The sequence below is a fragment of the Apteryx rowi genome, unplaced genomic scaffold (assembly GCF_003343035.1).
Source record: "Apteryx rowi isolate R43461 unplaced genomic scaffold, aptRow1 scaffold_83, whole genome shotgun sequence".
Taxonomy (NCBI): Eukaryota; Metazoa; Chordata; class Aves; order Apterygiformes; family Apterygidae; genus Apteryx; species Apteryx rowi.
Genome location: NW_020451127.1, coordinates 859,796 through 884,758, shown reverse-complemented (window position 1 = coordinate 884,758; position 24,963 = coordinate 859,796). Strand labels below are relative to the sequence as shown.

Here is a 24,963-nt window from a genome sequence, read left to right as displayed (position 1 = left end):
GGGGCCGGAGCCTCCGGGGGGGGCCACGGGGTGCTGCGGGCGGAGACGGGGCCGGGGGTGCTCGGGGGGAGCTGAGGGTCCCTCCCACCGGCCCCCTTTGGGGGGGCGGGAAGGGAGGGGGGCAGCTGAGGGCCCCCCCCACCGGTCCCCTTTGGGGGGGACAGGAAAGGGGGCAGCTGAGGGCCCCCCGGCCCCCTTTAGGGGGGCGGGAAGGAAGGGGGGGCAGCTGAGAGGCCCCCTTTGGGGGGGACAGGAAGGGGGGCAGCTGAGGGGCCCCCTTTTGGGGGGGGGCAGGAAGGGAGGGGGGCAGCTGAGGGCCCCCCCCGGCCCCCACTTTGGCAGGGCAGGAGGGGGGAGCTGAGGCCCCCACTTTGGTGGGGTGGGAGGGGGGAGCTGAGGGCCCCCCCCAGCCCCCTTTGGGGTGGCAGGAAGGGGGAGCCGGGCCTCCCCCACCAGTCCTGCTCAGGGGGGACTTTGTGGAGCCCTGCGGTGGGTGATGGGAATGCCGAGCGCAGGCCGGGGGGGGGTGCAGGTGCCAGTGACCCCCCCGCCGCAGCCGCTCTGGTGTGCCCTGGCCGGGGCAGACGGAGCCTCCATCTCCCAGGCTGCTCGTGTAGCTGCGGCCTTCGCGGTTCTCGCAGCACCCGCGCCGAGCGCTTGGGCCTGAAGTCCCGTTTTGGGAAGAAACACGTTTTGGTCAGCCTCAGCGATGGCCTCGGCGCAGAGGGTCCGGCCCCCGAGGAGGAATTTGGGGTGTCGCGCTCCTGGTCGGGGTCGGCAGAGGTTCCTGGACCATCTTTGCTCTGCTCCAGCTGATGTTTTATCCCAGGGGAGAACAGGGAGCAGCTTAGCCCTTTTGGGTGGGGACTGCTCTCTTCTGAGCACGTCGCATTCGCTTTCTTCCCGCGAATAAACAGTCCGCCCGGCCTCGGTCAATCCCCCAATTTTGGGGGCAGAGGGGCAGTCCGCGTCGTGTGCAACCTTTGAGAACAGCCCCCGGCGAACACGAAGCCTTGGGGTCCTTCGAACGGGGACCCACGGCCGGGGAGTTAATGGGGAGATGGATCTGTTGTGGGGCGTGTGCCGTACGCAACCCGTAGGGTTGCTTGAGTCATTGCAGGATTCGCTCTCCGGTTTAATTAAACGCGAAGGTGTTTCCCGGCCTGCTCATCGTGAAACTTTTCGCCTCCCTCCTGGTGCCGGAGGAGAAGTTTGCAGGGACTTGTGTTTGCTGGGGCGGCCGCGGGACGCGGGGCTGGCGCGCCGCTCTGCGATACGCGGCGTGGACCAGCGTTCGCTGTCGTCTCCTGCAACGAGCGGTTACTTCACAGGCAAAAATGCTCGTTGTTAAGACGAAATCTCGAGGGCTGAACGGGAGCGCGCGCTCTGACTGCGCTGGCGGCTTTACGGATGAAGATGCCGTGTTGTCCCCCCTTCCTTTTTTCCTTTTTGTTGTATATCGCTGGAGCAAAATGTTGCCTGGGGAGCCTGGTGTGGAGCCTGTCGTCTCTACAAAGTTTTAATATCTATTAGAAAAGAAGTCGCTATTATTCTTAAAATGAATCTTGGCTTTCTCACTCTACCGCTTGGGTATTTCTTTACTGTACATAAGAAAGATCCCAAGTTCAATTGATGTTTTTGATGGAGGACTAACAAGATGTTTCCGCATTGGTTCAGGTGAACTGCTTGGCTTTTCCTTGTGGAGTCACAGCCTCAGAATCCAAAGGACTTTGTTAGCTTGATTCCTCTCGTAGTATTAAACCATGGCGTCAAAATTTCCTACTTGTTTGCTGCTTCTGCCCCTTGACACCTGAATTCTCCGCGCCGGCCAGCGTGTCCCACAGCGGTTGAATTCGTGCAGTCTGTTGTACCTGAGCCAAGCCTTTCTGCCCGCTTGTTCGGTACGAGGTGTCTTCTCTACTTTAGCATGCTCCGCTGAACGTTTGAGAGGTCATTTTTATTAGCTTAACTTTGGCGCCTTTGAATCGCTTCGCTGCCGCGAACGCGGAGCTGACGTAAAACGCGCTTTTCCTTGACCTTGTTCACGAGCGCTTTCCGCGTACGCCGATGAGGCCGCAAATCCAGCGAAATGTCCAGCGGTACAAGGAGCCTACAAAGCGACTTGCCCAGCGGGGATAGCGTTTGAATACCCACCGCTCAAAACCGAGGAAGGAACTGGATCGAGAAGCATTTAAAGGCAACACCCGCAACGGCGCGCGGTGGATCCTGATGCGCGTTGCACCACTGAAGCAAGTTTGTCGTCGTATTTTCACGCCTAGCGTTTTCAGACCGACTTCCTGCATAAAGAAGAAAACTGCCCAACGCTGCCTTGGGCCCGAGCTAGAAGTCTGGTTCCTTGCGACGTGCCTGGCGTCCAGCCTCGCAGCCGAAACGGGAGCGAGCGGTCTCATCGTAGCGCGATTATTCGGTGGCCTCTTATGGATATCAGCGTTGGGGTCAATGGCTGTAAATGATTCTCCCAGCCTGCAGCAGTGTTTGCTGTACAAACAGAGCTCAAATTGTTAGGAAGTGTTGGCACTCCCTGTTTGTTTGTTTTAATTATTACCCTCGTAAAGCAAGACGAGCGTTAATTCATCCAGCGCTGTAGATCCGTGGGGCTGGATTTGTTCTCGTCTCGGAGAAACCACGTCGCTGCCGTTCACGTCGCTCCGGAGAAGACGGTGCTGCCTCAGCGACGTATGGCGCCTTGTTCTAGGCGCGATTAAAAGCGAGAAGCGCTGATGCGACCGGCTCTCTTGGATCTCTGCTCGTTCCAGCTCGGCTTAGGGAGCTCTGCCACCGCTTCGCGTGGTCATCTGGGTGAAAATGCAGCGGCGCGGGGCGGCGGCGGAGCTGCGTGTCTTCCGTGAGGCCTGTGAAGGGTTCGTCGAGAGCCCGAGCTCCTTCCCCGCGCGGATCGATGAGACTGCAGCTTTGAAAAGTCCTTTTTTCTATTCCTGGCTCTCGAGCAGTTGCAGGTCGGAGCTCCTCTTGAAGATGTTCCATCGCGAGCGTCTCGGCCTTTCAGTCTCCCTTTGGCGACTCTCCGAGGCAGCTGAAGTGTTTGCGTGGGGAAGAATTTCAGGATGGTGCGGTGAAAACCATTACAAATAAACGAGGGCAGGAGGGAAGAAGAGGAGATGTACGTTATTCTGTGACTACTGTTAATCTTCCTTTGCTGGAAAGAGGATTTTGCTTGTCAAGGCCAAAGCTCTGCTATCGTTCTCTTCTTCCAGGGTTGCTAGATCCTGTCTCCCCGTGGCCTTGCCTGGGAAAAAGCTGTTTGCCAGTTTAACCAGTGTAGCCCTGCTGAAATTCTTCTGTGATACAAGTTTCTCTCCCCATCCAATATTGGTACGTTTAGAAAAGCGGATCATGGTTGCGTCTGTGCCAGAGAAACGTCAAGCGTAAAGCAATCAGAAAGGGTGCGGAAAGGAAGGGGCTTTCTTTGAGCGTGGCGTTTCGGAGGCTTTTAACTACGAGGATGGATGCGTCAAGCGATTTGAAGACCGGTAGTTGTTTTAAGTTGTAGGCTACACGTTTTGAAATCTCATCTTGGATGAAATCTTGGTTCTAGGATGAAACCAGTGAGGTTTGGTTTCTGTCCGTTGTTTCCTGTACTGGTCTGTCTTTTCCCGGGAACTGGGCGTGAAGCAGTTTCTTTGAGGCTGTCATCACGTCAGGAGATCTCGGCGTTGCTTCCGACTGCGTTGCCGTTTGCAGTGCTCAGGTTCTCGCTAGAGCTGCATCTTCTGGAGAACGTTTGACAGTTAGAATCGATTTCTGTCTAAACGTAAAACTCGTGTTATTCCTACTGCCAGCACCTCATTGGTAAAGATCGATTAGCTATTTACTGCGCTAATTGGATTAGAAATTGCTTTAAAGTTTTGGGCCCCCGTCGCTTCCGCTTCCAGCGGCACGCTAGAAACTCGCCCGCCTATTTTACAGTGGACTTGCAATAGTTTTTTTAGTGTTCTCAAAGCATTTTAGAGCCCTCGGATGAAAAATACTGCAAAGGCGGAAAGAATTTCAGTTTGCCGAAGAATGGAGGTGTTCAGGGATATTAGCCCCTGATTCAGAGGTTCGTCTGCTCTTTAATTGCATAAAAGTAGCTGCTCAGTGTTTGTGTTTTTTTCCTGAATGTCGTTTTTGCGTGCAAGTCTCCTGTTGAGATGAAAGCCGCTTGGGCCATGTTGTTTTCTGGAGTTTGCTTCTCTGTTTCAGGCCAAGGTACAAATGCTCCCGGGGGACTCGTTAGCGGCTCGCTGGAAGCCTGGGGCCTGCGTAAAGCAGGCAAGGAACACGAGTAGCGTTTTTCATCGATTAAATTCTGGGGGAGCAAACGTCTTTATAGCTCCTGCTCACGGCAAGCTGAGACGGAGCAGAGCTGAGCGCGGAGCTGGCGCCGGTAGTGATCTTGGATGAATCCCTGTCAAAAGAGAGGAGGTTTTGTGTCTTCTCGAAGCCGCAAAGAGCCGAGTTAACGCGAGCGCCTCTTGTTGTTGCTGCTGCTCGTTTGGTTTTGAATAGCTTGAATGCCGTGTTTCCGTGAGTAACTCTATGACTAATTAGGAAAGTCTCTAAAAAATGATGCAAGCCTGGCGAGATGAAGTGTTTTCAAGCCGTGGGGAGGTTATATTATTCGTTTCATGCGCAAGCCGAAGCAGACGGACGGGTGATAGCCCCGTTGGCTTTTCTCCCTGTAAAGAGACTGTTCTAATAATGTTTTTCCTAAAATACAGCGCTAACCTGAAACCCTCCGAACTCTAACGGACGCACGCGCGAGAGCTGTTGCTGCCGGGCTGCCGCGGAGGTGGAGGGACCTCGCTGCGTCCCGCCGAGGCGGATGAGCGGAATCGCAGACAGCTTCGGCTGCGTGTGTAATATCATCGGGGTCCGTGCAAAAACCCTGCGCCCAACTGCTCTGCGGATGTTCAAGCGCGTTTGGGGGGATCCTGAAGCACAAGGAACTTTGTAGGAGGGAGAATATCTCCTCGTGAGGCCAGGCGACAAGTTGTAAAAACAGATGATCTTTTCTGCACGTGAGACCTTTTGGTTAAGAGTCTTGTTTAGATCGTGTCGTGCAGAAGTAACGAGCTACTTTGGATGGTAATTGGACTCGTTCTTTCACCTCCACATCTCAGTTAGTCGAAGTGCTGTTCGCCTGATATTAAGACAAGTATTGCTGGTGCTTTAAATAGATGCTAAACCTGAAGCGTTAGTAGAAACCATGCGTTTCTGCGCCGAGGATTTTACTTGGCCTCTTTGAACATGGCGGAAAGGCCTGCTGTCTGACTTCCAGACTCATTTGTGCTGGTTTTGGTTTGCTTTCCTTGACAGAAAACCAAGATCTGCGTGATGCTCGTCAGTCGTTCTGTTAGTGTCGTTTCACCTCTGCCCCTCTGAGCTAGCTGATCAAAGGAAAACTGTGAGAACTGGTAGCTGAGCAGAGGGGAGAAACCAAAACTTGGCCTACAGCCTAAGGTGCGCTTCAGTGACCTGGGTGTTTAAGCTGATGGGTGGCCCCGTGGCAGAGGAGCACGTACGCGTGTCTGAGCAGTGGCACGTGCTGCTTCTTGCCCAGCTGGAAGTAGGAGGTGTGAGGACACTGTGGGATAGCTAAGCATTGCCATTTAGATGGTCCTTCGGGAGCTTGCAAGGGTGCAGTTGGAGGCAATCCGCTCCGGATGCGTTCCTCTCACTTTCCAGGAAACCGAGACTGAGTCCAGAGAAGTAGTTTGGCTCCTTTGAGTTGGAAGTGAATTGTCCGCAAATACCCGTCGGTGCGGCACTTGCAGAAGGGACGTCCGTTCTGGTTCAAAGCTATTAGTTACCGTTACATCAGCAGCGCTCGTCGTTAGCCTAGACCAGAGGGACCCATGACTTAATGGGATCGACCTCTTGGTTTTGCAGACGCCAAGTCTGACCTAACCTCTTCCGGCTATTAGGTGGGTGGGAAGGATGGATATTACTTGAATGCCTGAATTCTGATATGAGATCCCTTAAACTGGAGCGTTCTGTTATCTTCCTCCTAGCAAAATTTTGCTACAACGCGTTGGGCACTAGCTTAATTTCCAGCGTGGCTTCTCTGTCGCTTGGATGCCAGTGTTGCGTTACGAAAGGATATTTTTTAAAAGGTCTTTGCAGCAGAGAACCCAAGAGACTTCTCAGCTATGCGGCATAACGATGTCGCGCAAATAATAGATGTCTTTATTACACCTACACCATTTTTCTGCGGAGAAAGCTTCATTGTGCCCTGGAACTTATTAACATTTTGTGGACGTGGGAGTGTAACGGAGAACGTGCTTTTCATTAATCAGCTGGAGAACACATTAAAAAGAGCATTCTGTAATACTCATGGTCCGAAAGGCCGCTTTGCAAGCGGTGGTTTCGTTCGTGTTTCTGGTAAACTCTCTCTTGAGTTAAAAGAAAGGATCCTACTAGAATGTGTTGTAAGATGGGATATCCTTGCGTAAAGGTGGAAATCTTCTGAAAACTGAGCTGCCTGAAGGACTTGTCCTCAAGCCTCTTCCCAGTGCCGTTGCCAGTCCTGGTGGGAAGTCCCTGGGGGTATTTCTCTTTCTGGACATTGGATAAATGGAGCTTTAGGAATCTTGCTGATTCTGGTGTCGTGACAGGGATGTGATCAAGTCTGCGATAACTTCATTTGTGCCCAGAGATAGTCTTGAACTCCAGGCTCCAAAAGTGCAAGATAACTGTACCGAACTGCGTTTAACTCGCCAAGAGCGCCGGATTTCTGTAGCTTTGTGGGTGTTGCCGTGAAACAGGCTGTCGCTGCACACGGGAGCTTCCACCTTCAGCTGCGAGCCGAGATCCCCAACCAAGTGTCTGGTTTAGACGCGCTTCCCGCGACGACCTGGAGTGAGGGAGGCCGAACGCTGAACGCCGTCCCAGCCTGCAGAAGCTTCTCGGCGCTTTGCCTTGGGGCACTGGAAATGCGATAAAATCCTGCCGTCGGGAGGGAGCTGCTGCTGCAGAAGATGCCGGAGCTCGAGGCTGGCTGCATCCTTCCGTCCGTAAAGGGCTGCTCTAAAGGAAGTTGCGCGTTGAATGATCCCGTCCTCTGGATGCTTCGGAAGCGTTTTTTGTCTCGTACAGGAAAAGCAGGAACTGTCGTTTGCCGGCAGCGAGTTTAGTTGTTCCTGCAGGACTTGGCATTAAGTGTTTACGGTATGAACGTAATGATAGTTTCTACATGGGAGATCCCAATTTATAAACCTCCCCGAGGGCCCTCTATCATTACAGGAGCAAGTTTTAAAAAAAAAAGAAGGGAAAAAAAGAGAAGAATTGCAGGTTTCATCCTGCCCTGTACCAGGGAATAGCTTCCCTTCGGCTGGCAGCGATCGCACCGTGCAGCTGCATCGGCCATTTGCTGATACAGGCCACGGAGATCTAGCTGCCGAGCGCAGAGGCCGGTCCCGGTCCTCCTCCTCCTCCTTCCCCTGCTAAGCCAGCAGAAAATCATTCCCTTTTTCACACAGCTCATTTGTTTTAGTTCCCAGTTTAGGACGGGGAGCTGACTGAGGTTTCTCGCTGCCGGCGGTCGAAACGGCCTCTCGCTTCGTTCGGCCCTTGCCTTGCCTGCGCAGGGTCATCCCCGTGCTCGACGGGGCATTCCCCGATGTAAAACCGTTTCCCCGAAGAAGGGCAAATATCCGCCCGAGCAAGGAGGCTGCTTCTTTGAGCCTGGGCGACTCGGAGCCGAGCGGGTGGTGCTGCCCGGGGACGAGGTGTTTCTTACCCCGCGATGCCACAGCTCTCATTAACCTGGCTGGAATCTTCCCGAATGACTCTAAATGATCGCTTTTGCAATAACCAGACGTATTATTTGCAGCGAGGTTATTTGACGGCAGCCCGTCGCGGCGGGAGATCCCTGCGAGGCGTCCCCGAAGCCGTGCAGCCTTTCGGGCAGAGGAGAGCGGTGCTTGTGTTGGAAAGCCTCTGCTTTGCCTGGACTCTCGGACAGCGCTAAAATCTGTCGTGTTTGGACTCGTCCCACCGGAGCGTGAAGCATCTGTCGTGGTTTTGGTCCGTTGCTGCCTTCCCTAGGGAGAAATGCAGGCAGCGGAGACGTGCGTTAGAGAGGCAAGGTCAAAGAAAACGCTTGTGCTGCGAGTGGGAGGTGGAGGTCTGGAGTTGCAGTCTCCACCGCTGCAGTCATCTGACTTGGTTCAACACATTTGCAGCAAAACAGATTTCAAAGAAAATAATTTACGCAGTATGAGGGGAAAAAAAAAAAAAAGAATAGGCTGGTGCTTCTCTCAATCCTTTGCCCTTGACCAAAGGACAAGCCTCTGTGGGGCTGCAGGCTTCCTCTGCCGGCACGTACCTGTAGCTTTAGCAGCCTTGGCAGTCCTCCAGCCCTAAAATAAAGGTGATAACGCTCAGACCTTTCTCTGCACGTCGTGCTTCGGAGCTGGCGAAGCGGCAAAGATGGGCCTGGTTGTACCGCTGAGCCCCCCGGGGCCCCCCCCCCTCCCCGCAGCTTCTGCCTTTTGCGTGCGTGATGTCCCAGCCCGACGGACGGCGCGTGTAATGCCGTTAGGATGTGCTTCACAGATGTTTCGTTCCTCCCATCAGCAGCAGGCAGTCGGGACCGGCAGCAGCTCGTGTGAGCCTGGCTGGCAGAGTGGCTTCATCCACGGGGCGGGAAGGGGCTGGAGAAGGCAGGAGCCACGCGGAGCTTGCTAAGCAGGTCGGGCGTCTCTGAGCCTCTCGTCTGGAATGTGGACGGGCCGAGCAGCAAATTAGTCGTCTCGGTCATCCAGGTTGCAGCTGGTCGCGGCTAAACCTTTCAGCAGCAAGAAGTCCCAAAATGAGAGCTTCGGCACCGAAGCCTCGGGGAAGCAGACCGAATACCGAAGCAGCGGTGCTTTTATTTACTGGTTGAGGTGCTTGTGCTCTGCTGCAATGTTAGTTTTGCTTCTGCAGCCTACAGAGAGGAGTGAAATTGGGCGGAAGTCAGCCCTTCTGCAGCAAGTGCTCAGCGTTCAAACCCTACAGAACGACCTGGAGGGGACCCCAGGAGGCCATCTGGTCCGTCCTCCATCCCAGAACAGGATCAGCCTCCTTTGCTCTTGATGAACGCCTGCAGTCTTTCATAACAGGTTGCGTAGGTCTCTCTGTTTATGTACCTTGATGCTGTAATTCTTGCGTTTCTCTCACGAGCAGCGCTTTGGACACCAGCTCACATGAAGATGCAGAGAGCAGCAAAGTCCTTGGTGCGTACATGCATTGAACTTGGCAACTGGCCGTAAGGAGAAAGGAAATGAAAACCAAGCACCCGTGGACACAGTGAGGTTTCGTTAGCTTTCAGAGGTGCAGAGGTTCTTGAATTAAGTTTCCTTCCTCTTTTGGGCTTTTTCTCATCAAACAGTGTATTTATAAGTGGTTTTAAATATCTCGTGCTAAAGAGGCCAGGACAGTGTTTGCGCTCCCTTACGAGCGGCTGTTTAAAATTAGAGTGCAAAACCCTGCCGTGAGAGGCGCTGACAAAAGTCATCACTCGAACGGAGCCAGGGCTTGCAGCCTTGAGCTCGGTCCCCTCTGACCGCGGGCTCCTTTGCGAGCCTGAGAGCCTCACACCTCCTCCTGCCCGAGGTCGCCACCTCTGCCACGTGCGTACGAGAAAGCTGGGGCCGTTTCTGCACGGTGCAGGATCGCGGTTTGTACCCGCGCCGTGGTCCAGCGCTGGCTGTTGTAGAGCTGTTGGAGCCTTGCTGCTCTTCTACACCTTCCATGCTTGGCCTTACCGCTTCCACCGCTGTAACGCATCCATCCTCTCGCTTTGATCGCCTTATTTTCCGCTTCCTCTGCCTCTTTTCTGGAGATCTTTGCCCTCGTTCGCCAAGCGAGGCTTGTTCAGCCCTTCTTCTTTCTCCACCGTGCTCTGGCTGCTGTTCGGCTTTCTTGGGAGCTCGTCTTCTGCTCGATGCCGGCACGTGAGGGCAGGAAGCGGAGGTGAAATACGATAAATTACTGACTGAGTTAACAGCGAAGGGAGCAGAGCACCAAAGAAAAGGCAGCAGCTGAGTGGTCAAGCAGGTTTTAAAAAAATAAAATTAACAGCCTATGTAACAGAGTATGCTTTTTTTAAAAAGCAAAAAAAAAAAAACCCAAACCATTTATGCATCTTGCTTGATCCCCCCCCTTTTTTTTTTATTTTTAATATCAGGCATTTTGATCTCTAAATACCCAGCAAGTGGTATTTCAGTGAGGTTCGTAGCTCTGGGCCCAGAGGGAGAGGAAAGGCATTGCTGGCAACCATAAAAACCCCAAATGCAAACGTTTTTGTTAATAAGCTGCCTAGATGTGAAAGGTGGTTGAAGCTTTTGGTAGAGAAGCGCAGAGGAAAAAAAAGAGAAGGGCTTTTAGGGTGACCTGGAGAGCAGGGGACCTGCTGTGCTCAGCTTGTTTGTCCCAGCAAAACCAAGCTCAAAAGGGGAAAAAACCACTTGCTTAAGTTGGGGGAGAGGGCAGTTTTGCCCCAAACTCAGATGGGAATAAACTGATATGAACGTAGTTAGCCTGGAAATCAGTAAAAAGCTCCGGACCGACAGAGAGAATAATCAGAACGAAAAGCCTGCATAATTCTGAAGAGCATAAATTATTGTATAGCGCCTGCAGGAGTGAGAACTGGAGTCAGAGACCCAAGAAGCCCCTTCCAGGCCCAACTCTTGCAGCTCAGGACGGCTCTTTAGAGGATATAAATGCGAGCTGGTTTAGTAGAGCAGGGGAAAACGAGCCTACGGAGATTTGAAGGAGATGAGTCCATGAGCCTCCAGGTTATAGCGAAGGTGACTGATGCTAAGCGTAAGCTGAAGATGCAAAGCGGACGCCCAACAAGAAGAGGACCTGGGCTTTAACCTGGGAGCTGGTCAGTGGTTCGGGGGAAGAGCTAAGGAAAAGGAAATAGCGGTCGATTAACCCGGCTTTTAGTTCGGCGGAATAAGCGCGGTCCATGACGCACGCTGAGCCTTCGTGGCCGTTTTCCTGCGTCGAGGGTGTCTTGGGAGCAGGTGGGTGACGCGGAAATCCTGACAGTCGGATGTTGCGGGAAGGGTGTGATCCGAAGCGGGGCCCCGGGTGAATGTTTCCTGTGCAGGGCGAGCAGGGGAAGCAGCTCTAGGCTTGAAGCTTCTGCGCGCGGTGGACTAGCGAGTTGATCTGTGTAAACGCGCGACTTGGTGAACCTGGCTTTTCTTTATCGGCGGCCTGGAGGGGCCCCGCTGTTAGTCTGCAATACTGTTTCGTCTTTGCCCGGTTGGACTGTCAACGGTAGCTTAAAAGGAGGTTGAAAAACTGAATTCAAAAGGCTGAACGTTTGCAAATGGAAACGATCTAACGTTCAGCTGGACTGGCAGAGCTGTATTACCGTAAATCTGGGCTGTGCGGTTAGTGGTGGATGGTGCCGATCTCTCCTCCTTCCCCTTGTGTCCCCTTTTAGGTTGGGGACCACAAATTCAGCGCTCACCGGATTGTGCTGGCGGCTTCCATCCCGTACTTCCATGCCATGTTCACCAACGACATGATGGAGTGCAAACAGGATGAGATCGTCATGCAAGGGATGGATCCCAGGTAACTTCCGAGGCATCCGAGAGAGGAGATGCCGATGGATTGCGAGCGCGTTGGCCGTGCGAGGCTGCAGGCTTCAAAGCCTACCCTCTTGATACGAACGCCACCAGATAGGGTTTATCTGTTAGTAGCGTGTCACGCCAGGTCGATTGAATCGGCTTGAATGCAATGGATTTTCTGCCCTTTTCCCCCTCGTTTAGTGCGCTGGAGGCTCTGATCAACTTTGCCTACAACGGTCACCTAGCGATAGACCAGCAGAACGTCCAGTCTTTGCTGATGGGGGCGAGTTTCCTTCAGCTGCAGAACATCAAGGACGCCTGCTGCACTTTTCTCCGAGAGAGGTAAGGGGCTCGTGTTTCCGCTGTGCTTGCCGCTCGCCTGCTACGGCGAGTGCCCGGAGGGAGGGTTTTGCGGCAGGATAGCGCGGTGTGCCCCGCTTTGGGGACTAGGGCAGAAAGAAAGACGGCAACGAAGCTTTAGTCGTCTGTGGCTGGCTCGGGGGGAGGTGGGATGTCTCCTGCCAGCATGGTCACGGGGTCTGCATCTCCTGAGACTCATCGCTCCCTGGAAAACGGGCTGCCTGGCTTACGAGACGTTGCAGGTGGGGCACGCTCCGAGGCCTCGGCTGGCCGTGGGAATTAATACCTAGAGCGCAACCGACTGAACGTTTCCCTTTTTCAGTTTCAGCAGACATGTCTCTGAGTCAGTTTGATGGTACCGAGTGCCAATGAGGGCGCTTCAGTGTCTTTTGTACCTTCAGAAACTGTTCTTCTGGGCCAGAACTACTGAAATAGCTTCACCCCAGCTTTCTAGCAGGCTAGTTGCCCGTTACAGCGGTGTATGACTGCCTCTACCGTTAACGAACCCCCGGGAGTTACCCCTTACTCGTGGGAGGGAAGGAACAAAAGCACTGTAACCGAGGTGCTGGCAAGGAAGCTGTGGCAGAGCTTTAAAATAATCCCAGGTTTTTCGATTCCTGAGCTGGCGTTTGGCTGTAGGACTGTTCCAGCAGCATGATCTGGAAACTGAGAAGCTGGGTTGTTCTTTGGAAAAATACCGCACGTATCTTTAGATAAGATAGTGTCAGGGAAACTTGTTTGATTTCCCCACACACACACACCCCTCTTATTTTTTTGCAGCTGTTCAGTGTATTTCATGCTGTGATATTAAACATACCTACTAAATAAATTAAACATCTTGGCCAGTTGTTGTTTTCTTAAAACTCTAAATGGAGGTATCCTAAAACCATGGATTGGGGAGAAGAAATGTGTTTCCTCCACGTTCAAGATGTTTCAATTTATAGGTCTGTGTCCTAGTCCATCCGAAGTTTCTCTAGTTAGTTTAAAATTAAGCTATGTAATACTACAGTGTACTCCCTTTTTCTTGCAAAATCATATTTGGGGTGCTGAATATAACACCAAGCTGGAGAGAAATGGGTTGCATTGGATTTTTTGAGACCCCGCTAGCTTTAGGTAGCTGTATCTATATCTAGATTAAACAAGGTAGGTTGGTTTCTCAGATTTAGCTGCCACAGTTCTTCTAAACCTACCAGGAGCAGCCGGTTGTCCGAAGTTAAGTAATGGGTTAGAGGCACAGCTGTCATTTTGATTAACAACAAGAAAATTTGTGGACTCTGACCATGCTGAAGAGCTGGAACATGCGCACTGAGCTCTCATTCTTCAATGGAGTTAAGATTCGGGATATTTTTAGGCGTGTGTGCACAGACAGGTCTACAGCACTTCAACCAGGCCCTCTCCGGCCGGTGTCTCAGCTCGCAGGATCTATACATGAGCACCGTGAGGCTCTCTTGCTCAGAACGGAGCCAAACTGACTACTGCCGTGAAGTGTACCGTGTCCCCCATATAAAAACAGTGTAAACTCAGCCTGAGGAGCTGGATAACTGTAGTCCAGTCCAGATTAAATAAAACGTCAAAGAGGAATACAAAAGGAAGAGTGCAAAACATGATGTTTGGACTATGCGTAGCTTAGAGAGCCGGAGAAACGCAAGAGGTACCGCTGAGCTTTTCAGTACAGCTGCGTGAGCCCTGAGAATCCTCCAAGCGTGCAAGTCTCCCCCGGTAATCAGGGCTACATATTTTGCTTTTAGCCCAGCGTACGGCAGTAACTTAAAGCAGGGCGTTTGCCCCAAAGTGGGTACAAGCGATGTTGCATCCTGACATGCGTCTGGATGCCACTCAGTAGGTGGGCCTGCTTTCTGCAGACGATTAGACACTGAAACCGTCAAAGTCCAAAGTGTTTCTCCAAACTGGTGGCCTTTAATCTAATATCTGATGATTAGCACCACAGAACAACAGAATTAATGGCTCTTGTGGAACAGCAACATGCCTGAATTGGGCAAGGCTTCTTGTTTGGATGGGAGTGTCCGGGACACGTACCTGTTTCTGTATTTGCAAGAGTCACTTGGAGCCGCCACGTGCTCGTGGCGAATATTGTCTTTTCCAGCTTCTTTATGCCACTGAACAGCCTTGGTGCAGTGACTGGCTGGCTGGACTGGAGAGGCTCAGATCTGCAGCAGTACTTCTCGCTGCCTAACCTCTAATTGCAAAAGCATCTTTGGTGATTAAAGCCTCCTTAATCTCAGGAAATGGCTTTGTGAAGCTGTAACGCAGATGCTGTTCCGGAGTACTTGGAAAGACACAGGATGAAAAACAGAGAGAGATTGTTGGTGTTTGTGCAACGTGCTTGAATCCAGCTTTGTCCAGTGCTGGAATTAAAAAAAAAAGAAGGTGCCAGATGCAGAGTCCAGGGACCCAGAGATGTGGGAGAGGTGGACTGCTGTGCAGAGCCTCACGTCTCCCCTCAACTGACTCACGACCGAAGAGCAGAGCCAGCGGAGTCTGTCCAGTGGCACATCTGAGGGGAGATTTTAGGCTGTGATTTCCATCCTTTGGGTCTGTTGTGCATCCGCCTTCAGATCTCTGTGCAGATACGTTCGTTAGCGAGCTGGAATCTGCCATCGGTTGTTCTGACAAAAAGGTTAGACTTTGAAGTGGGCACAGCTGTGGCTTTCACTGCATCTCACTACATCTCGTATCCTGTGACACTGGCTGCGGTGTGTGACTCCAGTTCACGTACAGTGCTTCACTGGACCTGTTTGCAATTCTGTCCTGTTAAGCTGATGTTGCTTTTCCTCTCCTCTTCCCCCTTGCCCAGGCTTCACCCCAAGAACTGCCTGGGAGTGCGTCAGTTTGCAGAGACAATGATGTGCGCGGTGCTCTATGACGCTGCCAACAGCTTCATCCATCAGCACTTCGTGGAGGTATCCATGTCAGAAGAGTTCCTGGCACTGCCCTTTGAAGACGTCCTGGAGCTCGTCTCTAGGGATGAGCTCAATGTGAAGTCCGAAGAGCAGGTATGTGTGTGCATCTGCTATGGGATTTGGTAGAGGAAGTGTTTTGGGTCATTGGTGACAGAGGTGGAGCCTCTTGTGTCCTGAAGACTAGCAGTTGTGTCCCCTTACTGTCAGTTAGGTGCTGGTCCTGGGAAGAGATGCTGAGGGCGTAGGCAACAGCAAGGAGCCCTTCCTCCGGGAGCTCAAGGGACATGTTCCAACCCCAGTGCAGAGGAGCGCTCTTGAGGTGGAAAGAATTTGCTGCGAGTGTCATGGCATTTTTGTAATGAATGTTCCACTAAATTTGCCATCAAGAGGGCTCCTTTAGACAGGCTTATTCCTAGAATAACCACGAAACGGGGCCGAACCACTTTAGGACGCCTGAACAGCCGTGAGAACCTATCACTGCTGATTTGGCGAAAGCCTGGGCTGACAGTCTGCAGGAGAAGCAGACCTTGTCCTTGAGCCAGCAAGTCCGTCCTGCTCTCGCTGAGGAGGCGACTAACAAAAAGCAGACCCGCAGCTGTCTCCATGTAGGGTAAGAGAGCGCTCCGTAATCAGGCTGTCTGCCACAGTCCGGGAGTGGGGAGGCAGAGGAACCTGCAGGGGAACCAGCCGCGTTGCAATACCCTATCACAAAATTGCGTCTCGCCAACTTTTCCAAGTCCTTGGTAGATCCTTCGTGGGGCACAGAGGAGTCCCAAGAGTCTTAGAGTAGAGTTCTGTCCCCGGTGACGTTTCCTCACCCCCGGACAGCTGCCACCCTCCCCTTCAGAAAGGGCTGTATCTTAGCGCAGCACGCGTGTGCGCAGCTTATAAAGCATCTAAGGAACCTGGTAGAATGGAAGTAAGTTTGGGGGTGGGTTGTTTCTTTGTTTTTTTCTTTTTAAGATCACAATTGTTCTTTTTGCACTGAAGGTCTCAGGAGAGGTGATGTGGGAGGCTATTGCCCTCCCCATCATAAATGAAAGGCTTTATAATTTTGTTCCGGTCTACGGTACTGCCGAACTTTTCTCCGCAACCCCGAGTTGCAATAAAAGACCACCCAAAGTGGGTGCGTGCACATGGCATTCAGCAGTCTGGTTCGGAGGAAAGCTGTCCCACAAGGTGGCAGCCACAACCACCATGACCAGCTCTCATGCGGCTGCGGGGGAGGCTGCTGTGGTGTTACGATCTCCACGAGCTGAGCTTGCAGAGAGAATCGAGGCTGCGGTGTGTGAAGTGTGGTGGCCTTAAACTGGCCCTGATGGTCGGTGCTACTGCTGGGGACATTGTGGCCACCACTCTATGCCTGCTGGGCTCTCTGCCTCTGACAGCAGTGACAGGACTAGGGCGATGGGGCAGAGCGTTGACTTGGACGCCCTCATCTGGACATAAATGCAGTAGTATAGGAGGACAGACAAGCTCAGAGATGAACCGTGGGAGTCGGGTGAACCAGAGAAAACATCTTCAGTGACACTAGGCACCAGGCACCCTTTGTAATCTGGAGCCAAGGGCACGATTCATCTTGTTGTAAAGTAGCCATCCAGAACAGATCAGCTGTGCTTTGAAGAGGTCTCTCTCTCCAGTGGCTATGAAGGGAGCCTAGGGAGACCCGTTCCATGTGGACATCTATTATGTAGTTGTCCAAAGGCAAAGAAAGGAACCCTCCCACCAAAGTGTTTTGTTTTGTTTTTTCCTGGTTTTAGTAGAGCAGCAGCAGCTCTTTTCTTCCCAGGTTTGCTGAGTTTTGACACTAAACCCTGAAGTTCTGCGTTCTGTCCTGCCTCCTCTTAACAAAGCTCTCTTCCCAGCTCCCTCGTCCCTCTGCAAACGTTTGTACTAAACATCCTGTCCCATAGGACAGTAGATCAGTATTATTGCAAACTAGTTCGGATGCGGAGAAAGGGATGCCGAAGCCGAGCCAACCTTTTAGGCAACCTTTAGGCATTCTCCTACAGCAAAGCCCTCTGGTGCAATGTAGAGCATCTTCATTCTGTCTTGAAACCATGTCATCGGAGATTGGGGGAGAGATCAGTGTCAGCTTGTGGTTCCTTTTGCATGAGACAACTGGCAGCAGCAGGAACTTGCTAAAGAAAAAAAAAAAAAAGCAACTTCAGCTTTCTTTGCCTCTCTCCTGGCAGGTGTTTGAAGCTGCATTAGCCTGGATACGGTATGACCGAGATCAGAGAGAGTCATTCTTACCTGAGCTCCTGTCCAAAATCCGCCTGCCCCTTTGTCGACCTCAGTTTCTCACTGACCGCGTGCAACAAGATGACCTGGTCCGCTGCTGCCACAAATGCAGGTGAGGTGTTAGAAAACCACGCAGCGGTTGGTGGCTCTCAGCACTGTTTGCAGGTAGCAGGAATGTAGGCCAGCAGTCCTGGAGACTGAAGTTCTCTCTCTATGGCTGGAGCATCTCACACAGCAAAAAACAAAGCAGCCTCCCCGTTTATAACCTAACGGCAGGGCTAGGTTGCCTTCTAGTAGAATCAGCTATTTCTGAAGGGAAATCAGCCCTTTTGGTAGAATCAGCCCTTTTCAGGAGGGAAAAGTCCGTTGCCTAAATCCACATCTGGTTCGAGACAGTCAGATTTCATCACAGTGAAGACCAGACTCAACCAAGCTCTCTTCAAATATTTGCCTTTGATTTCAGGGATCTTGTTGATGAAGCAAAAGATTACCACCTCATGCCAGAGCGCCGGCCACACCTGCCAGCGTTCAAGACCCGTCCTCGGTGCTGCACATCGATTGCGGGACTGATATACGCTGTTGGAGGGCTTAACTCAGCAGGTACCTTGCATACCCGCTCCCCGCGGTGGAGAGAGCGATGTAGTTTGCCGAGTAAGATGACAGGATCGTTAACTTCCCTCCTCTGCCCCCATGTAAAGTATGGAGCAGCTTCACCTCTCCGTGCAGCGTTTTCGCTCTTCCAAAGGGACACTAAAATGCTCAAGGTGGCTGTGCCTGCTGATTAACGTCTTCCCTCTAGAAGTTTTGTCTAGAGGGGGTTTATTTAGGACAGCTACTCTTGTGCATCTCATAAAGATATGGCATTTTGAGGACTGTCCCCTTGCCTAGTCACCTGTTTTATAGCGACATGTAGATCCCGGAGATACTAAGCTGAAATTGGTGGGGGTTATTAGGTCACATGTGCAAACCCAGTGCGCTTGCATGAGCCTTGTCGCAAGATAAGAGGGACAGAAAGCGTTTATAAAATAATCTGCTAGAGCCACGAACAACCTGGTTAGCCTGGGAAATTTCCATTGGGGTTTTTTAAAAACGTGCCGAGGATCAGCTCACTGGTGCCAGGATCTGATTCGTGGGTACCGACTGGGTGCTGTCTTTTGGGGTTGCCGTTCTGCATTCACGCCGCAGCCCGGCTGACTTATCCTTATAGAGATGCTGTGATTCCCAGAAAACAGCAACACCAGTAGATGTGACCTAGTAAGTCTCAAGCCTCCTGCCCCTCCTGAAGCGACTGTTTATCCCTCACGTCCCTCTGCCAAGCCAGTTTTGCTGGAAGGGTGTCTATCTATTGAGCAAAGACTGAAGAATTGGGCTCCCCCTTTTAATTTGAGTAGCAAATTTTTATGCAGGTGACTCGCTGAATGTGGTGGAAGTCTTTGATCCCATTGCCAACCGCTGGGAGAAGTGCCAGCCAATGACGACGGCTCGGAGCCGCGTCGGTGTAGCCGTGGTGAACGGACTGTTGTATGCCATTGGCGGATACGATGGACAGTTAAGGCTGAGTACCGTGGAGGTTTACAACCCAGAAATGGATTCCTGGTCCAAAGTGGAAAGTATGAACAGCAAACGAAGGTGTGTATGGCTCACACGGTAGGGAAGGGCCCTTTGGAGCAGATGGGGGGGAAAAAATCACGTTGTAGAAAGCCTGGCGGGTGTTGGGTGGTGTTGGATGCCAGATGAATTTCCTGTGTAGGAAAGTAGCAAAAAAGGCCAGCACCCCTTCAGGGATGAATACTCGGAAGAGTGGAATTATAGGGAAGGAAGGAAGCTTTGTCTAACCACCTTTGGGGCACTTGCACTGAACCTGGGCACTGCTGTCAAGTAAGAGGGGGAGACTGTCAGCAAAGTACACCCGTGTATCAAGGCATTGATTTATGAGGAAAGACATTAAGATGTTGGTACGTAAAAAGCAGCTGAGAAGTGCCTGAGTGTGGGCTGTAAATTAGAGGTCTCTTATTTTTGGTGGCACCATGGCGTGAAATCAAACTAAAAGAGAGTATTAACGTTCTGCTGAAGAGATCTGCAAAGGTTTGCGCTGGAGTTCCATAGGAAGTGGACGGAGGTGGTAGATAAAGCACTGGCAAGAATGACGTAGGGGACTCTCCCGTACTGACAGGAGCTGGAATAAACCCATTTTTCCATCTCTGCCTGGTGCTGGCGTCATCTTTTCTCACCAGGAAGCGTAAGAGACTCACAGGTGGGGAGAAGAGAGGAGTATTTTTACAGGCTGGAGAGAGGAGTTCACAGCTAAGCAGAAGGTGTCTGTGCTCGACGAACAGAGCTGCCGGAGTTACTCTGCGGCCGGGTTTGGAAGCGTACCCTGAGTTATGTTGAAAACCCGCCTATTAAGTTGTGTGGTCACTCTGTCCTCCCCACCACAACATGGCAATTGCTTCCGTGTTTAAACATATTCCTGACTTCCAGGGTTTTTGCTGTGGTTTTCCTTGCGCTCATGCCTGGTCACCAAGAGTTGTGAAATTGTTCACTTTTCTGCAAGCTTCACAGCACTTCTTTACCATCACGGTTTGTCTGGTTTGGGCTTTTTTTGTGGTCGAAAATGTCGATCGCTTGGGAAGAATGCACTGCGAGCGCCTAAGTAAACGAAATCCCAGGCACAAGGCTCGTAGCGACAGCATCTCTGAGACTGCTGGCGTCACGCTCCTTTCCAGGAGCGTGTCACGTAAATAAGTCCTGGTCGTTTTGGTTCTTGACCAAAGCTTCAAGTCTGGCTCTGAGGCAGAGCTCATATAAATTCCTGAAACCATTTCTAGCCAGTGAGGTCATCCGCATTTTTAATTGGTAGCAGAAAAGCTCAGTTTTTCCATAGCAATGAGGTTCCTTGGATCATCGAGCTTTTTCCCACAATGAGAGGCAGTTGCTCTTCCTTCCGTGATTGGGTTGTTCTGCGTTGAAGCCAAGCAGGACGGGTATCAGATACTCTTGTGCAGGGAAAAATGTCGGTTATTATACAAAGCTGCTTGGCTCTTGCAGTAGTGCTGTGGTTTTATCGTCGAGGATGTGTTCCAGGCTTTTATGAGAACCTTTCATGACTTCACTTTTGGGGTGGGATCCCAGTCTTTTGTTCGAACCAGTGTTCAGACGAGATCGAGTGGTTGAGCAGACTGCGAACATGGTGCCAAGTCTTTCAGGTCTAGGTCGGCTGAGCCGATTACCTCCAGTCGCCGTCTAATTTACAGAACCTTGTTGTTGTCCACAGCTGATGGACTCGGAAGGGGGTAAAGACGACAGCTGGATGAAAGCTGTGGTTATGCAGCTGCTTTGATAAGGCCTCAGGCCAGGCAGCTGTTGAAGGACAAGTTTCACCCTGTCCCTGCTCATTGCCAACCTCTCCTTCAGGCTTGCCCCAGTGCTAGCACAGCTCTCAGTAAGCTGCAATCGGGACACTGAATTGAGTGAAAATTAACCCCGTCCAGACAGGCTTGTTCTCAGCCGGATCTGTTCCTTAGTCCTGCTGACGCCAGAGGAAGAGCAGGAGCGAGCGGCAGCTGAGTGACACCACCCGCTTCAGTAGCAACATAGATTTGTGCCAGATTAAAGGAGATTTTAAACACGAGGTCAGGCATCACACTGCCCTGAGACCGTTCTTCCCTGAAATGGGGCACGTTGTACCCAGAAAACCCCCTTGTGAGGCCTCTCGGGGAGCTGTTAGCTAGGTGGTTGTCACTGACTTGTGTAGACCGTTCCCTGTGCTGAAATGGGTTAGACGGGCGATAAAACAAGGCAGGTTGTGGCGCTTTGCTGCGCCGCGGATTGCGTAGCAGCGTGTTGGGCCGTCTAACAGGGTCGTGCTGTTTGTTCCAGCGCGATGGGCACGGTGGTGCTGGACGGTCAGATCTACGTATGCGGCGGGTACGATGGAAACTCATCTCTCAACTCCGTGGAGTCCTATTCGCCGGAAACGAACAAGTAAGAGCTCTGGGCGCCCCGCGGCTTTTCCTGTGGTATCGCCTCTAGCAAGAGTTTACCTTGGTGCCAAGTGAGTGAAACCAGGGGTTTAAATGCAATAGGCAGTGAAAGGAGAATTACTGAAACAGAGTCCTGGAAAATGTGGTAAACTTGCAGCAATCCGTGGAGCTGCTCGGGGCTGGGCGCGTGCCGTTGCCTGCGGGAGCCTCTTGCTAACTTCTCCTCTCGCTCGGCAAGGTGGACGGTGGTGACCCCCATGAGTTCCAACCGCAGCGCTGCTGGAGTCACCGTCTTCGAGGGCAGGATCTACGTGTCCGGTGGGCATGACGGCCTACAAATCTTCAACAGCGTAAGTGTGCGTGATGTGGCTTCAGGTTCCCAAAAGCCTCGTGCAGAAATTAATCTACTGCAGGTAGCCAAAGAGCAGGCTGGGGCTGGGAAGGATCCATGTGCCCTTCTCTTGTGCGCTCAAAGTCTACATTCCCTTAAGTATTTACGCTAGCAAATGATGTTGTATCCAGGACTCTTCTTCCACCTCGGGAAGAAATGAGCCAACCAGGTATCCACTGAGAACTGGACTGAAACTGCGGCTCTTGTTCCCCAACACCAAGGATTGAGCAAATGCGTTGTGTTGTCTCTCCGCCTCCTTCGCTTTTTAAAATCGTTTTAGCCAGTAGTTGTGTCCCTGTTGCTTAGAGCTCTGAAGCATCCTAGATGTCAGGCACTTACCTCTGCTTTCTTTGCCTGTTTGGATGCAGTTTCAGAAGCCGGTTATCTCCGAAACAAGCTTCGCAGCAGGGGGAGCTGATAGTACTGCTCCGTGTTTCAGTTCTCCGCTTGTCCTCTAAAGAAAGGTGTATTGTGGAACAGATCAGACTCATTTATCCGCTTGGTGGTGAGAACGCAGGAAGCGGCATCTGAATTGGACTCGTCAGTGGTACAGGGCTCTCAGAAAGCACGTTGCAATGTGTTGGAAGCAGTAATAACTGTTCCCGCCTTCCTTAGCAGATGAGGTGCAGGTTCCTGGCTGCAGCCTGAAGTACCCCCGAGCCGATTCTGGGCCAGGGAACTACCAGCCTGCTTGTGCAAACTCATTCCCGAGTTTAACAGGTTTGGAGCGGTGCTGGAGGTCTCGCAGATGGAATCCATCTAACGGTGTCTTGAGAAATGCGAAGGATAAAAAAAACTTTCGCAGAACGGTCGAGGTTGCAAGGGACCTTCAGAGGTCATCTAGTGCAACCCCCTGCTTAATTTAAGGGTGTTCAATCCTGTTGGTGCTGAGGCTCAGATACCTGTTTCGAACACCATACAGAAGCCGATGAAAGGTGAGAGAGGTAGAGGGAGCATCTTCAAAGCCGCATTTTCCGTGGTCTCTGCGGCACGTTGGGTGGGGAAGGTGGTGTCTCCCACCATTCCTCTGCTCCGGCTCACCAGTGAGCTACTGGACTCGGGTCGGAAGTAGCAGGCAGAAGTGCAGTGGCCGGTGGTATCCTAGATGTCAGAGCAGGTTACTAAAGAGAGGAAATTTAATTGTAGGAAATCAAGAAACGATGCGCGAGCTTCCCGGTCTGCTTACAGTTGGGTAATGAAAACATGTGAGGTCTGGGCGCTCTGTGGCAGACGGCGCGCGAGAACGAACGCCCGTAACGTTGCGGCGTTTCTGTGACTGCAGGTGGAGTACTACAACCACCCCACGGCCACCTGGCACCCCGTCGCCAGCATGCTCAACAAGCGCTGTCGCCACGGAGCAGCCTCCCTGGGCAGCAAGATGTTCGTCTGCGGCGGGTACGACGGCTCCGGCTTTCTCAGCATCGCCGAAGTCTACAGCTCCACGGCCGATCAGTGGTACCTGATCGTCCCCATGAACACTCGCCGGAGCCGGGTCTCCCTTGTCGCAAACTGTGGCCGTCTCTACGCTGTCGGGGGCTACGATGGACAGTCCAACCTCAGCTCGGTAGAAATGTATGACCCGGAAACAAACCGCTGGACGTTCATGGCTCCGATGGTGTGCCACGAGGGAGGGGTTGGCGTGGGCTGCATACCGCTGCTGACCGTCTGAGAAGGAAGCGTTTGGGGGCTGCCTTTCGAACGACAGTCTTGGGAGAGGTTCGGAAAGCGTTCCGTGATGTGCTGTGCAGAGAGGTACTTTTCCCGGTGCTCAAGTGTCATTCACAAACCCACAAAAACGTGACAAAACAATCCCTGCCCTCGGCTTCTGTCCTGGGGCTGCAGAAAGGTCAAAAACTAGAAGTGCGGTGCGAGTGCGTGTGCGGTTGGCGTGAGCAAGGACGTACCCACCTGCCTCTCTCCTGCTTTAACCTTTGCACGGACCCGTCGCGGGCAAGTTCTTCCTCCTTCCGCTTGTTTTAGCTGTAGCAATGAGCCGTGTGCATGCGGTCTGCTGCTGGCTGCGCCTTTGGGAAGCGGTGGTGTGGTCCGCGGAGGGGGCGAGTCCAATTGCCACATAACAACGGCCGCGTTAATGACTTGGAGAGCGCTTGGGCGCCTTCCGTCAGCAGGCAGAAGCGGCCCCGGCGTCGTCGAGCGCTCGGTTAGTGACGGTGTTTGCTACTGTGTTGAGCTTGCTGCTTGGCCCAGCAGGATCTTACCCGGTTTATCAAACAAACAGACAAAAAAAAACCCCCCAGCGTAGATGCTTAGACTGTATCCAGGCAAGCGCGTGGAAACCGCGCGGGCTCTGCTCCTTGCACAAGGCGTCGTTAGCTTCTCCAGGCAGAAACGCGCTTTGGCCGGCTTGATGGAGAAAGCGCGGTGGGGAAAACTTCTCCACAGGAGCCACACGATGGAGAAACTAGGAAGAGGCAAACCGGTCAGTTAAACCATCTCATAGTTCTTAGCAAGCCTTTGAGGAAAATACCGAACGTAAGCGACACGAAGCAACAGTCTTAACGATTGCGAAATAGGAAGTCAGCCAAGGGGTTAATTATGAAGATGTCCCTCAAATTAAATTTTGGCTTGCATGCTTTTGTCAGAAAAGCTAGGCTTTGGTTTTTTCAAAGCTGCTGTAGAAGCTGCTTCTGCGAAGAAGCAGCCGGAGCAAGGCGGGACCGGGATCTTTCAGGAGGAGCAGGATATGCGGAGTCTCGTTTATACGTCAGCTTCGGAAATTCGCTGCCGTGCAGCCAGGTGTCCCGGGGCGGTCGCGGTACGGCCTTGGCCGAGCGCACCGAGAGCTGCGGCCCCGCGCGCGTGCTCCTTTGGCCGAGGCGGGAGAGCAGCGCGTGGCCTTCGGGCAGGTGGTGCGTAACAGCAGCCGGCACGGCAGCGGCCCTCTTTGCCCCTTAAATGCTCGTGTGCGTCAGCTCTTCGGTGTTGCTCTTGCATGAACGTGAGTGGCGATACATCTCCCGAGCCCCTTTCCTCCCGCGCGGTCCTTCAGCAAAGCCGTACGCCCGGAGAAGCAGCCGAGCGCCGGCGTCCAGCATCGCTGCGAGCTCCGACGGGAGGAACGGCGGCGGCGGGAGCCCCTCCTCAACACTAATCTCCCCTTGGGCGGTGGCGAAGGGATCGGGAACGCGGCTGAGCTCTCTCCTTGCCGTGCCCGCTGGGAGCGTGTCTCTGCCGGCAGCGCATCCCGCGAGGTTCGGCGCCCCGTCGAGCCTGGGGCGCCTGGAAGTTCTCCCCCATCCGGCTCCCGCACTTCTCCTCCCTACCTGACTCCCGGCATCGCTTGGGATTTTAACTTTGGGTGTATATGTGGATGTCTATATATTCAGGTACTATGTATATTTTAGGTATATATATATATATATATAATGAGCATATCTGGTTCCACCTGTGCCGTTTGTCGGTGTACATCTATTTCCTCCGTGTATACGTGTAGCGACGGGGGGGTTCCC

General features: G+C 52.5%; 1 protein-coding gene and 1 long non-coding RNA gene across 4 annotated transcripts; both read left to right on the top strand.

Moving 5' to 3' along the window:
- The first annotated feature begins 3,901 nt into the window (after nt 1-3,901).
- On the top strand, nt 3,902-10,057 carry LOC112977439. The gene is made up of 3 exons (XR_003257495.1): nt 3,902-4,081; nt 4,225-4,548; nt 4,743-10,057. It is a non-coding gene; the product is annotated as an uncharacterized LOC112977439 (long non-coding RNA).
- Nucleotides 10,058-10,165: 108 nt separating this feature from the next.
- KLHL18 (kelch like family member 18) lies at nt 10,166-24,940 on the top strand. Of its 3 annotated transcripts, none has more exons than XM_026089794.1 (10): nt 10,166-11,039; nt 11,468-11,598; nt 11,796-11,936; nt 14,770-14,968; nt 17,071-17,231; nt 17,583-17,719; nt 18,526-18,748; nt 20,999-21,103; nt 21,341-21,452; nt 22,776-24,940. In XM_026089794.1, the coding sequence occupies exons 2-10, from the start codon at nt 11,534-11,536 to the stop codon at nt 23,160-23,162; spliced, it is 1,530 nt and encodes a 509-aa protein (XP_025945579.1). In that variant the 5' UTR covers nt 10,166-11,039; nt 11,468-11,533; the 3' UTR covers nt 23,163-24,940. The 3 variants fall into 3 exon arrangements, with proteins under 3 accessions (XP_025945579.1, XP_025945578.1, XP_025945580.1); XM_026089793.1 differs by having other exon boundaries at nt 18,511-18,748; XM_026089795.1 differs by having other exon boundaries at nt 18,511-18,748; nt 21,862-22,868.
- The last annotated feature ends 23 nt before the right edge of the window (nt 24,941-24,963 follow it).